The sequence below is a fragment of the Podarcis bocagei genome, assembly GCF_964188305.1.
Source record: "Podarcis bocagei genome assembly, chromosome: 3".
Classification (NCBI taxonomy): domain Eukaryota; kingdom Metazoa; phylum Chordata; class Lepidosauria; order Squamata; family Lacertidae; genus Podarcis; species Podarcis bocagei.
Genome location: NC_138127.1, coordinates 18774121 through 18789274, shown reverse-complemented (window position 1 = coordinate 18789274; position 15154 = coordinate 18774121). Strand labels below are relative to the sequence as shown.

Below are 15154 nucleotides of genomic sequence, written 5' to 3'. Positions count from 1 at the left end.
GGGCAGCATTGGGGTGCCTGGGCCCTCCAGGTGCCATCAAATTCCAGCTCCCATCAGCCCCACCCAGTGGTCAGGGATGATGGGCATTGTGTTCCAGCAACATTTGGAGGACCACGGGTTCCCCATGTCTGTTCTCCAGTCTGGAGGTGACCGTCGCGTGGATCACAGTGGCTAGGTCAGGGCGAGAGAGGTAAGGAGCCAACTGCTTAGCTTGGCGGAGATGAAAAAACGCCGCCTTTGTTGTAGCTGCAATCTGCGCCTCCATGGAAAGGGAGGTGTCGAAGATTATACCCAAACTCTTAACGGATGGTGCTGGCAGTAATTGCGCCCCTGCAAGAGATGGGAGTTGCCCTCCCAATCCCATATCGTCCCTTCCCAGCCAAAGGACCTCTGTCTTCGAAGGATTTAACTTCAACCGGCTCCCAGCCACAGCTTCCAAACATCTGGTCAGTGTGTCTGGGGCCGAGTCAGGATGGCCATCCATCAACAGATAGAGTTGGGTGTCGTCAGCATACTGATGGCAGCCCAGCCCAAAACTCTGGGCGAGGGGGCGCATAAAGATGTTGAAAAGCATTGGGGAGAGTATTGCACCCTGAGGCACTCCACACACCAAGGAGTGGCGCGATGACAGTTCCCCCCCAAGCGCCACCCTCTGTCCCCGACCAGAGAGAAACGAGCGCAGCCATTGAAGGACTGTGCCCTGGATCCCCACGTCGGCAAGGCGGTGGTCCAGGAGTTCGTGATCGACCATGTCGAAAGCTGCTGACATATCTAGAAGAATCAGCAGCCCCGACCCGCCTCAATCCAGCTGCCTACGGAGATCATCTGTTAGGGCGACCAGAGCCGTCTTGGTCCCGTGACCAGCGCGGAAGTCGGACGGGAATGGATCCAGAGCCGATGTTTCATCCAGAAACCCACCAAGCTGTTCAGCAACCGCTCTCTCAATCACCTTACCAAGGAATGGAAGGTTCGAAACCGGGCGGTAATTGGATAGATCTAAAGGATCTAATGATGTTTTCTTTAAGAGCGGGCGGACCACTGCCTCCTTCAATTCCCTTGGGAAGTGCTAATCATATGTAAACATTTATAGTTAAGAAGAGTAGTATCGCTTTCCAGTTCATCACATCTATATTTCTTTATACAAATATTATTTACCACTATACCATTTTTTTAAAAAATCAAATTAGTTTACTCTTTCTCTCTCTCTCTCTCTCTCTCTCTCTCTCTCTCTCTCTCTCTCTCCACACACACACACATTAAAAAGTTAAGATCAGAGGCCATCAACTGTCTATTATTCAAAGGCCAGCATAGGCATTAACTGTGCATGTTCATAATTTGTTTTCCTGTTTCAAGCCGGAAAAGAATTAGGGGAAATGACACACAGTTCAGTGATATTTCTACTTGTAATAATAATCAAATATGCTGAAACAGAGAAACTGTTACCAAGAAGTGCAGAGGTAATGACGGGTTAAACTAAACTTTGGATTCAGGGGTGATCTTGTGGTTTCAGTGAGTTAAAAAGACACACATACTAAGAGTCTGGAGAAGAGGATATCTGAGCTGATTGAGGTTTCTTTTAAAATTATAACTGTTCTGCCCTAGCAGCCATATGAGATTACTGGAATATGTATAAAGGCCTGCAAGGGAAAGCTGGCTATGCAGACTTAAGCCTTTAATTCCCTGGTTCCAACCGTCAAGTATGCGAAGTCCATCTGTTTAACATCCTGCTGTTACAAGTTAATGTATTAAAATATTGCAATACCTCTTTTCATACTCATGCCTGGCACTGCTTAACCTGCTAAATTTTTGGTGGTTTGTTTTTCTGTGCTCCGTCTGATATTTTTCTAGCTGCTTTTCTAGCTATTTGTGTTTGATATTTGATGAATAAAGAATGTGTCAAAAAAAGCGGGAAACCCGACACTACAGAATTTCTGGGGAACCCCCCCCCCATTTCAGATCCCCTCACCAGCTACACCCGTTCTTCGCTTTGCACCCTTCTTGAGGATAGAAAAGAGTATGGGAGTGTGTGTAGAGACTAGCCTATTGTACAAAGACAAAATTTACATTCATTACTCTGCTTGCTTTTGCCTCTGTTACAGCGCACCACTGGCATATTGTCCCTGGAAGCTTGCCCAGAAAATAATGCTGCCCATAGGCTGAAATGGGTTCCCCATTCCTGCTGTAAAGAATAAAAGCCAGGTTGTATTTACCTGGCTTGGAGATGTAGGGTAGTTCTGAGCAACTGATAGAGTTGTCCCCTTTATGAGACAGTGATATCAGTTGCTAAAATCAATCAGCAGGAAGGACAGATGAAATCCTTCTTTTGTAGAATATTGCCCTTTGACTTCGGACCTCAGCAGTCTTTTGGGACATTTGCTTTTTAGATAACCTCTTTCTTTTAGATATTTTGCAATCTGCCTTTTTAAAACCTGTGTCAAGCCACCTGAATTGATTAACTGTTCTATCCAACTGTTTTATCCACAAGGCTGTCTTCTGTGAGCATGCACTTCAGGCATAGAAGGAATCACATGTTCCCAACTCCCTTGTAAAAGGGAATCATGTGTTCCCAACCCTTTGTTGTTCTCAGAGTCGAATATGTCGGACTCCAGTCAGCATACTGATGAAGAATCCATAGTACGCTCTCAGAAAAAAATAACTTTTATCTATGGGTCCCCTATGCTGTGAACTTTTAAGGTTCAGTTTCTAAGGTACAGTTTCACTTGAGAGAACCTCAAGTAGAAAATTCTGCATCCTTCTGGGGCTGCTCAGAGAGCCAAGCTTTGTTCGCTACTGTGTGCGGCTTGTGTTAACTGGCCTCTTTCCTATATCGTGTGCTATGCTCCTTGTCACAGCTAGTTATTGGTCATATTGGCTAGCTGTTTGCAAATACTAAATTCTGAAGAATACTCCTTAGGCAAATCTTTAGGTGTGGATTGGGAAAGTGAGTTAGAAGAACTTTTTTGGGGGTAGGGACTGTTCCTTAAGAGCAGAGAGAGAGTGTTATTTCCCATGAGTGTTCCAGAACATGCGGGATACAGGCAGCTACAGGGATTATTTTAAAAAAGTTGAAACTGGGAGGGGGGGGAGACACCCCCACCACTTTGTCTAGTTGCCTGTCCTGCTCCAAAACTTAGGGGAAATTTCTCCTGCCTGTTTTCAAAGGGATTATGTTTTCAACTCTCTGTCTTGTGCATGGTTGAAAGAAGCTTGGCCGAAAATAGCGACCCAGCAATACTTTGAATGTGTGTTTTACATGCAAAGTATTGCTTTGCTGGTATTTTTGGCTAACCTTTCAGCGTTAAGGCTCTTGTAAAATTGACACTTGCGTAGATAAGAGAATATTGTCATGTGCAGCTTTTCAAACTCCTGCTGCAGTGTGCCAAGGCAAGCTACACTTTACAGATTAGCTTCTCTTCTTCCCCAATAACTTGTTTAAGGTACAGGAGCTATCTTTGATGTATTACAAAATTTGAGGTTCAATTCCATCGACTCCAGTCATAGGGTGTTAGGGAGCAGGGTTGGCAAAGACTTGTGCCTGAGACCCCGAAATGCTGTTCCCAATTGCAGTAAATTATGTTGTGTTAGCCCTGGGGTAGTGAACCTGTGGGCCTCCAGATGTTGTTTGATTCCAATTTCAGCCCCCATGGCCAATGGTACCAGGGTGATAGGAATTGTTGTCCAACCACATCTAGGTGACTATGGGTTCTCCATCTCTGATTTAGCTGGACTATTGGCATAACTTTGCCAAAGGCAGTTGCTTATATTCTAAGATGGTTGTGAACTTATAAACTATCCTTTATCTACTTGTTTCTTTCAGATACTATTGTGGATAAGTATAACCACTTATCCAAAGCAGTGAATGACCGGAATGAGAAACTTCAGATCACTCTGACACGTTCATTAAGCGTCCAGGATGGATTGGATGAAATGCTTGATTGGATGAATGGTGTTGAGAAGAGTCTTGAGGAGCAAGGTCAAGTGCCTTTGAATTCTTCTGTAATTCAGGATGTCATTAGTAAAAGTATGGTGAGTTAGTTTTTAGCAGAGCAAATTTTCCTCCTAATGCCAGGAACTTAAAGCGCAAAGTGGGGGCGGGGGAAATCAAGATACTGAAAATAAGTTTTCATTAATTCAGATATCTGAAGAAAATTCAGTCTTAAAACAGCGTTTCATTGTGGCAGACTTCCACAAATCCAAATATACTACCAGGGTCGGCACAGGGGGCTGCACAAAACCATTGGTTGTCACTTCTGCAGCTATTGAGTAATGACTACCTTTTCTAAGAGTAGCAATAAACAAATCTGTCTCTTTTATTTCTTATTTTTCCAATCTTAAGTTCTGTTTGCCACATTTCTGCATCAGTTCAATTTTTTTTAAAGAAATCATCACAACAATTCATTAGCATTTTGTGTGCCTTTCTCCTAAATGTACACATAGATGTTTTGCCCGATATACACATTTTTGCAAGCAATTTTTGCCTGTTATGCAGTTTTGTGTGCTACATTCATTGAATTTTTATAAATATTTCATGCTAATATACACAGTTGTGAATAGATTTTTTTAGTTTGAGAACTGCATTGGTAAATTTGGAGACGTGCAAATGATAGCTGTGCTTTTGCTTCACATATTCTTTCATGCTCACCTTTAAATGCAATTCAAATTTCTTCCGCATCTTTATCTTTGGGGTTCTTCCTCATTGCCACTTCTTGTTTGTGGATTCCATTGCTTTAGAAACTGACTACAGGAAGTGCAGTTATTTACATCAGCTTGCAATCACTTCATTCACATAGAGATTCACCCATGAGTATGGCTGTCTTCTCAGACTTATCTATTTATCCCAGGCTCTAGAACAAGACATTGTGGGTCGGCAAAGTAGCCTAAATGCCATGAAAGAAAAGTTGAACAAATTCATGGAAACAACAGACCCATCCACTGCATCCTCTTTACAAGCTAAAATGAATGAACTTTCTCAGCGGTTTTGTGAAGCAAATAATAAACACAGGAAAAAACTTGAAAGGTTGGAGGGATTGAAGACCAAAGTGGAGCTGTTTGAGTGCCTCACTGATAAACTCCAGTCATTCTTGGACAAGAAAACTCAGGCTCTTGGTGAGGCTGACATCCCAGGAAAAGACGTTACTGAGATGTCCTTATATGTGCAGGTACTGTAGATTTTTACTTTTGTGAGCCCTACATTGCCCCTTACTGAGCAGTACAATGGCTGGCGTAACTATGCCACCCACAATTATAAGAGAACCTGCTGAGTCCAAGGAATAAATTTTGAACACCATGCAGTGTGTTCAGGTGTGAAGCAATTACTTTCTTGTCCATTTTAAAGGAAACCAACACTGAACTGATGGAGCAGAAAAAAGATCTTGAAAATTTGCAACACCTCATTGAAGAACTCTCTCCTCATGCTCTTCCTGGAGACAGGTCATTAGTGTTAGAAAAAGTAAATGCCTTGTCAAAGAAATTCAAGGAAATGGAAGAGACTATACGAGAAAAGTGAGTACAATAATCAAATTTTAGAATAGTGTGTGCTGATGGTGGTGGTGGTGATGAAAATAATCAGGGTTGTCAATGAGTAAATAATTTCTCCTGATTATCTGTCTTGTGACTGATTTATTTTTACCTAATTACAATAATTTCCATGTGCATATTTCAAACACTTCATTATAGGTGCCTTTTTGAGGTAACTTAGAATTTGATAAATAAAATATCCCACTCAATACTAGAAGTTAATCTTTAATATTCCCCCCATAGTGTACAGCAGAATCAAAATAGGCTCAGCAAAGAAATCCTTGCCTTAAACTTGTAATCTTGCCAATTCATCAGTCATTCAATCAACCAACCAACTCAAGGGTTACCAATTACACATATTAAATGCTGCAACTATAAGAGTGAGAGTTCCAAATAATGTGATGCACAGACCTATAAGACGGTTGTGGTGTGTTTTGCAGTTTCATAAAGTGAAGGAGAAGTTACTGGCTTGTAACAATATTGCAGAATTAAGAAACACTCGTCATGCTAAGCCAAACCATAGCTTTGCATAGATGCGCAAGTGTATGGGTTCTCTTCTCTAGGAGTCCACACAATATGATAAGCAAATATGTGGTTCAGCATGGTGCAAGCAGCAAAAGAACTAGAAATGCTGAGCTGAGCCATAGTTTGGTGCAGCATGTTTTCTGGAGAAAACTAAATCATGAGTCCAATTCTAGATGATATGATAAGCAAATATGTGGCTTAGCTCAGCATGGCACAGGGAGGAGTGAAGTGGCTGGGATTTCATCTCCAGGAACTTGTGTGCACCAACCAGACAACAGTAAAAATACAGTAATAATATATAAGGAAATGCCACTAGTTGGGCTGAGATCTAAAGGGCCGGGTGTGGTGGTTTGCATGTACATTGTGACAATTAGCCCATCAAGACTCTCACTTTGGAGCAGCATTTGAAATGTGAGGTGTGGTATGAGGGGCTGTAGTCTGAAAGGAACACTTGCAACCCTTCTGTGCATAGATAGGAGTTCTTTCAGTCCCGGCTATACATACTGGTTGTTAATACAGCCCATATTATAGTTTTATCTAGAAGAAGGATTTGCCTACATTACCCCGAGAACAAGGAGACTATCTCTCCCATATCCCTTCCTTGTTTTCAATTGTGCAGAGAAGAGGATGTGTCCTCTTGCCAAAAGCAGATGGATGAGTTCAATCTTCATGTAGAATCTTTGAAGAAATGGGTAGATGAGATGACGGAAAGAATTCCAGCTATCCAGCCCTCGTTGAACGTGGAAAATTTAAACAAACATTTGCAGAACACAAAGGTGAGAGACTTCTTATCATTTCTGACAATAATTTCATTAATTGGATTTGTATGTCAGTTGATTTGTCAACTGATTGTGTCCTTTTGGTCTCAAATAATTAAGGAGGAACGCTGTAGATCTTTTGAATGATATCTTTTGTTGGTATTCAACTGGGTTTTACTCAGTGTAGATCCATGGAAATTAATGACTAAGTTAGGTCCGTTATTTCAATGGGTGTACACTTAGTAAGACTTAGTTGACTACTGACCATAATGACACAGCTCCAAGGGACAGACGATGCACTCGCAAGAACTTACCAACTCTTTTCAAAGCAAAAGACACCTCTGTGTGTGCAGAAGGATGTATGTGTGCAGCTGCATACATTAGTGAATAGGGAAATTTTTGCAAGTGCGGAGAACTTGGCTTTCAACTATTTGCTAGACTGAGACAGACACCTTTCGTCCCATTTTTTAGCTATGTTTCAGCACAAACTATTGCTGTATATGATTCATTTTTATAATAATAAACTGGGCATGGTTTAAATACGAGTAAAGTACTTGCAGTATTTTGGTACCAGTACAGCTTCCCAGCCCTATTTTGTTTGAGAGTTCTGCTATCTCACTTTTAAAAAAATGTTCACTCCAGTTTTTGGGTCATAAATGAGAAATGGCAGGGCACAGTTTGATGATAGAGCAAGTGGGATGTGTGACATGATGAGATAATTTCTGGCTATGTCCAGCCCATCTAGGGTGGAATGTTTTTTGTCACGCTTACAAATATAGTCAGTAGTTGAAAATAACATCTTGTTCATTTCTTAGCATTTGGAGGAGGAATGGAGTTCGAAGGCACCTGACATTCAGAAAATGATTAGCAAAGGAACAGCATTGTGCAACCTAATTAGTGCTGTGACTTCCCCTGCAAGATCAAGGGGAGTAAAATCAGGTATGTTCAATGGACATTTCTACATATTTAAAAGTATATGTGAATGAAATTAAATAGCTAACACAGAATACACACACACACACAATGTCTTTATTAGCTCCCTAGATCAATAGTTGGGGAAAGTTTATGCCAGATTCCTTGATAGACATGAATTTTAAGGTACATTAGGTCACAGGTGGTATAAGAAAAGCCTGAGCCATTGGTACACAACTTGAACCTATGACCCTGAGATTCAGAGTTTCATTCTCTACCGACTGAGCTATTTCACTTTAGAAAAATACTTCTCTCTGTCACTCAGTAGCATTTTTCTGTCTTCTTCACACAAGGGCCCTATTACTTGATTGTTCTTGCTTCTTGCTTCGAACATAGCTGAATAAGCTTTTAAAGTTATTTTTAACCTCTCTTGCAAACCTCACTTCATTCTGAGCTTTGGCCTGCCTGACCTTCTCCTTGCAACTGTTGGGTACTTGTATCTACCCTTCCTTTGTGATCTCTCCTCTCTTCCATTTATAATACATTCCCTTCTTACATCTTAGCTAATCCGGCAGCTCCTTATGCAGCCACACCAGTTTCTTTAGCTACCTCCTGCTTTTCTTTCTTGTTGGAATTGTTGGCATTTGGGCCTTTAATATTTCACCTATAATAAACTCCCATCTATCTGGGGCTCACTTAGCTTCTGAGTATTTCTGACCATGGGATTTCTCCCAGTAGCTCCTTAAACTTTTTGAATTTGAGCTTCTTAAAGTCCAGAGTGCATCTCTTGACTACACTCAGCTTTCCCTTCTCTTCTGTATCATGAAACCAGGAGGGCATGATCACTTCCTCTCAAGTTTCTGAGTATTTCCACCTTGTCGATCAGTTCCTCCCTGTTGGTGAGGACCAGGTCAAATATATATGACCCCCTTGTTGCTTCTTCTACCTTTTGGGAAATGAAATTACCAGAGAGCCAATTGTGGGATTTGTTGGACCTTAAATTCTTGGCAGAGTTTGAGTTCCAACAGATATTGGGGTAGTTGAAGTCTCCCATGACTACTATATCTTTCCTTTTTGAATGTTTGGTAATCTGCTCTAGGAAGGCATCATCCAAGTCTTCAGTCCAAGGTCACTGTAGTTCCTTCTCCTACCATTTTTACCCATATAATCTCATGGATCTCTTCACAAGTGTACACATCTTTTACATGTAATTCTATTTCTCCCCCCTTCCTGTTTGATCTATTCCTTTTGAATGAGTCATACCCCTCAATTCCTTCATTCTAGTCTCATCCCACCAGGTTCCAGTAATGCCTATTAGATAATATTTGCCATTCTGTATTCAGAGCTCAAGTTTTTCTTGCTTGTTTCCGTACTCTGTGCATTTGTATAGAGACATCTGAAACCATGAGCCATTTTTGGACACACTGCTGCCTCTGTCCTCTGTAGAGAGTCACCTGCTACCACCACACATCTCCCTCTTCTTTGGGGAGGAGCATGAATTGTTTTGTACGCTGTAACTTCTACTACCACCTCAGTGTGTTCTGAGGTCTGCAACCACTGTACTTGCTCCTCTGGCTGAGAATTTCCAAACCTCTTCATCTTATGATTAAAATTCTGCCTCCAGTCCCTTCTTGGAGTGTTCCCAGATACTAGCTTTCCATGCTCCTGACTCAGGTCTCAATGCACAGTTCAGAGTTCAGGCAGTGTGCTGTGAAAACGCAGGTAGCATGAGTACCATATGACCCATGCAGGTTGTGCCACTTCCTGCTAGCTGTATGGGTTATCAGAACAGCGTAGACTGAAAACCTCGGTTTGTGTGCACTTTGGAGATCAGATCCTCTTTTTCAAAAAGAAGTGTAGCTTCTCCTCCTAAATCAGAGCAATTGCCATTTTTTAGTATGGACTAATGAATCCAGCAGTAAAGGGCAAGTAACTTCAGAGCAAGTACTGCTCTAATTTAGAAAATTTATATGCTGCTTGTTCAAAGAAATAAAAAAGCAAATCATGTGTCTGGAGAGCCTTGCTACAACAGAAAAGTTTTCAGTAGGTATATAAAACAGTACTGTGAAGGAACCTGCTTAATGCCAGCAGACAGGGAGTTTCAGAAGACAGGTGCTGCTGTGCAAAAGGAATGACTTCTCTCAAATGTCAAATGAACATTGTGTGGCACTTGTAAATGTGAAGTAAGCAAATAGGCACATTTAGGGTAGGGCAATTCTTTAAGTATACTGGTCCCAAGTTGTTAAGCCGCAGACAATAATTTTTAGTATTCGTACCAACAGAACTTTGTGTACTTGAAATAATGTTATTTTAAAAGGGTGAAATATCTGTTCAGAATTTGCTTACTAAATGTGTTAATCATTTCTTTATTGGTTTCATTATGAGGGAGTGCAAGTACCCTGAGTTTTGTGCCAATGATAAATGTTTCCCTCATGGGAAATATAGAAAAGTCTCAATATCTTAGTATGTGAACATCTCACTTACTTGGCTGACTTACTTGCTCTCACCATTTCCCAGCTGCCATTAGGCTAGCACTCACTTTCCAGCTGGTGGTGAGGGGTGAATGCTTGGCCTTCTCCAAGGCAACCATTAATTCTACTCCATTAAATAATCATCTTCAGGCTCTCTACTTACATAGACATACAGTAGATTCTACTTAGCGCTCTTATTCCCTTCATAAATAATGGGTACTCATGAAATTTCCTGTGGAACAGCTAAAAGGGGGCAGGGTTTCTGAAGTTAATTTCACAGTGTGGAAAATCTGTAAACACAAAACAAAGTTTTACACCAAAATTTAACTTTGGGAACCCTCTCATTCTGCTTTTTGTCTGTTCTACATCAGTGTGCCGCAAATGTTTTGGGGTCTTTGTTCCACAATGCATGGAATCACAGAACTGCAACTACATGGAATATTTTGAGCTGCTGACTTAAGGCATGTTTCATTCAAGATTTTAGACATAGGTACTGATAACAACTCAGAACAAGTTCTGTGTATACCAATTCAGTTATGCTGGGCACAAATATGCATTATATTTTGCTTTAAAATGTTTAGAACGGGCAATCTGCAATCAGAGAGTGATTGGGCTCCAAATTCCAAGCTGCAAATAATGGATACATGTGTCTTTCATAGTTAGTCTGCAGCAGTGTTATTTTATGCTTAGGGCAGCTTCTCACAGAAAGCTTTGTACACAAGTATTTCTGCCAAAGTTATAATGTCATGATGATATTAGCATGTATCTTTATGTTTACAGTTATGACAGCACTTGGGCTGAGCTGATTTGGGACTGATTTTGTAAAAATATCCTAAAAATTTGGTTGTTATGAAGATCCCACTTACAACTAGTCTACTCTTAAACCACTAAGACCAGTGTGACACACATAATAGTCTTAGACCTTGGTTTTACATTACTGTTAAAAATCTCTCTCAATATGCAGTATACAAATATTTTTATAAATAAGAATAAAAGAAAGAATTGGCTTCAACACACTGCTCATCCATTGACTCACTGGGTGCTTTAGGCAAGTCATGCTATGACTGCATTCACATGTCACACTAAACCAGCTTTTAATGTTTGATGTATTATAGTATTTTAATATTCTTTTGGAAGCCGGCCAGATGGGCGGGGTATAAATAATAAATTATTATTATTATTATTATAACATAAATGAGCCTAGGTGAGCCTTGTTCTCACATGCTCCCCTTTCCCCACAATTTATTGTATTGTCTGGACCGAAACATTTGGTTAGCATTAACTATGGGTGATGGTATCTGAACATTACCCCCCATGGAGCAAATAGCAGCTTCGATGGGGGTGATTTTCATGGGGAAAATGGCACTGGGAAAAGGGTTAAACCATTACTTCGTAGCACCATGATTCCAGTCAGACACACACATCTCCAAGGCTGTTCTTCTAAAATGCAGTGGGAGAGCTGTTCACCTGCCTATGCCACATCTAGTTTGGCCCTTAAATTGGTTTGAAAAGGGATCAAATACTTCCATAGTGTCTGAACAATGAGGGAAGAACCCAACATTGCATTATGATGATTGTTCCATCAGGGCAAGCTTGCCAGATGGAATGATCCCTCCTCTCCCCTGCTTGCTGTTCCAGGGGTACTCTTGACCTGCCCTGAGCCAGTTGGGGAACATGTGTAGGGGAGACTCCATAGTACAAGTGGAAGTCCTTGCTCAGGGCTTCTGCTGACTGAATTCATTAGTTGAATCTTGCTCTAAATCTCTAATCTCTCTTTCAGCTGTAAGCGGAACAGTATTAAATGGTGAAGGAGCAGCTACAGGTACCCAGGGATTCCTAACAAACAAAGGTGACTAATAATGGCTCACTTAAATACATAAATCTTATAAGCAAGCATAAGATGTTTATAATTTGTCCCATTTTAATAGAATTTTATAAATAACAGTCAAGACCCCCTATTCAGCTGGGGTCTTCTACATTTTGACATATATATGTATATGTCTATGTATATGCATGCATCCGGTTAATTCAACTTCTGTCTGGTTTCAGTGGGTGAACCAATGATTGTGGTTAATTGAGAGCCAAGACAAGATAAGGAGTTATTTCCTGGCTTTTTAATCCATTAAGAAGTAATCATAAGTAGCAACAGTAGCAAGGTTGTTATCTCTAGCAGGTGGAGTTCATTGTTTTTAAGAAGTGACTTGACTATCAAGTGACCCAAGATAACATATGAATATAAGAAGCTGCTTATGCTGGAGAGCCAAAGTAGATGTGACACTGGAGATATGTGGAGTCTCTCACACCATTCATTTGAACTTTACTTCAGCAACTGGGGTGGGGGGGTGATGTTCATTGAAAAAGGACAGATTCCCCCTTTCCCACTAACTATTCCAGTTATATTCAAGGGGAAAATATAATCAGAAGACACTCCATGTACCGTATTTTTCGCTCCATAAGACGCACCAGACCACAAGACGCACCTAGTTTTTGGAGCAGGAAAACAAGAAAAAAAAAATCTGAATCTCAGAAGCCAGAATAGCAAGAGGGATCGCTGCGCAGTGAAAGCAGCAATCCCTCTTGCTGTTCTGGCTTCTGTGATAGCTGTGCAGCCTGCATTCGCTCCATAAGACGCACACACATTTCCCCTTACTTTTTAGAAGGGGAAAAAGTGAGTCTTATAGAGCAAAAAATACGGTATCTCCCATTTTGCCTCTACTTTGGCCTTGAGTGAGAACATTGGAACCATCCAAATAGGGGTGGAATTCAGAAAGGCCCCAAACAGACTAACCTCTTATATTATTGTGTTTGGCCTGCCTAGCTGTTATCATCCTGAGCCTCATTCTTGAATCTTTTGCATGTGTTAACAGAAAACAACGGAAGTATATATTTAAAATTAACAGGCATGGTTTTTAAGGTGTGTTTTAATAAAAATTAACATGCACACATCGTACTATAACAGGCTCTGGAACACCTCGGTTTTCCTAAGAAATCAGATGTTGAAATTAGGGTGGTGATAACTAGCTGTGTTCCAAAACCCTTAAATTAGAAACCAAAATAATGCTTGTCTTCATGCAGGATTTTCTTTCAGAAGTCCTTATACAATACAGTATTTCTGTACAAATAAATAAATAAATCCACTGTCATCAGCCTGGTGACTGGTTCATTCTTTCTTAATCTACTAATATTGGGGTATCAACTTTGTAGGAAAGAAATGACTGTAACCAGTTATTCTAGTTATTATTTCATGGAAGGATTAAAAACTTTTAATGTATAATATTTGCATCTTTTCTTGCTGTCATGACTAGAATCAAAATAATAATGTATGTCCACCTCTCTTGCAGAAGTGACCACTGTCCAACACAACATGTCAACTGTAAGCCGTAGTTATGATGATTTGGGAGCTGTTCTGAAGGAAAAAAGATCAGAACTGGAATCCACTCTTTCAAATATGCAAAACATTCAAAGAGAATCAAATTCAATGATGGAATGGTTACAGAATATGGACACTGCTGCAGCCAAATGGGAAGCAACTCTTATTGACAGCGAGGCTGTTAAAGAGCAAGTCGATCAACACAAGGTAGTTTCTGTCTCCCCCTCTGTTCAAAACTATCAATTAAGCATAATTAATTTTTAAAGTGAGCTTCCTGTTCATATTAATGGGCAGGGTCTGTTTAATAATTTATGTAACAGTACAACCATATATTAGCACTTTGTACTGACGCCTTATGGAAATACCATAAAAAATGTTTTATCAGGCATAGGTTCAGAAGTCAGATTGCATACCTGTGATAAAATGTATCAGGGCTGCCTAAACAGGTTAAGAGATCATCTCAGTGAATCTCCGCTTCTGCCAAGCACTTTGGTTTGTATGTATTCTCAAGCCTAACATGTTCATTCTTCATAGCTATTTGAAACAGAATTGAAACAGAATGAGAATAAAGTGCAAGAACTGAAGGATAGAGTGACAGAGCTATTGGAGAAGAACCCAGACTCTCCTGAGGCACCGAAATGGAAACAGATGTTGGATAAAATAGGTATGGCAGGTTTTATTTTGCAGTGTAGGAGAGGGTCAATGATCTAACATTTGGCAAAACAAACCATAGATTGAATGTCTGTGAGCTTTGGAGAGGAGGATTGCACCTCATCCACATGACATACTAGAAAACTCTTCTGGACATGCTTTTGTTCATACATGACTACTGGCTTATGAGGTTTGGTCTATCCTATCAGATCTTATATTTTAAAAGGCATTGGCCACAGCCACATGTCAGGATAACACAGCTCATGGGAACTATCATCCATGGCTTAACGTTGCATCCAACTCAGGGATTTTGGTTTGCCTAACTCAAACAAACCACAATTGTTTGGCTTTTAATTGTGGTTTGTTTGGACTGAAACAAACACACCATCCCTGGTTTTTATATAATATTAAACCAGGGCTTGTGGTTTGTTCCTCCCACTTGCAAAATCAGAATCCCCAGCTTGGCATTTGAAAACAAGCCCCGCTGTTCGTTTGCCAAAGCTTGTTCTCGGTTTCTTGATTGTGGCCTGTGTGAGCAAACCAAACCAAGACCCCCAGGTTGGGTGTAAAGCTAAGCCCAGGGATCATGGTTTGTTCCTCCCCCTTGTTCTAGTAGAGAAGTACAGCAGGAACCATCTGCATGTCCACAGCAAACCACTTCCATTGTTTATTTGTTTGACTATTTCATGTGAAATTACTACGATTATCATGCAATTTTACAAAATATTCCATTCATTTTTTCACAGATTCCAAATGGAGGGAACTCAGCCAGGTAACAGCTGACAGACAGAAAAAACTGGAAGAGTCATCAAATTACCTGACCCAGTTCCAGGCAACCGAGGCTCAGTTAAAACAGTGGCTGGTAGAAAAAGAATTAATGGTCAGCGTGCTTGGACCACTGTCAATTGATCCAAACATGTTGAACACGCAGAAGCAGCAAGTTCAGGTGA

General features: G+C 40.6%; 1 protein-coding gene across 14 annotated transcripts in view; it reads left to right on the top strand.

Moving 5' to 3' along the window:
• Window positions 1–15154, top strand: part of LOC308583243 (dystonin-like) — a 313796-nt gene that overhangs the window by 199483 nt on the left and 99159 nt on the right. For all 14 annotated transcript variants that reach the window (XM_081187021.1, XM_081187022.1, XM_081187032.1 and 11 more), the window contains 9 exons: window positions 3818–4026; window positions 4842–5159; window positions 5336–5502; window positions 6662–6818; window positions 7616–7739; window positions 11964–12032; window positions 13525–13760; window positions 14088–14217; window positions 14951–15150. In XM_081187021.1, the coding sequence (XP_081043147.1) occupies window positions 3818–4026; window positions 4842–5159; window positions 5336–5502; window positions 6662–6818; window positions 7616–7739; window positions 11964–12032; window positions 13525–13760; window positions 14088–14217; window positions 14951–15150 (1610 nt within the window). The remainder of the gene's footprint in view (window positions 1–3817; window positions 4027–4841; window positions 5160–5335; window positions 5503–6661; window positions 6819–7615; window positions 7740–11963; window positions 12033–13524; window positions 13761–14087; window positions 14218–14950; window positions 15151–15154) is intronic.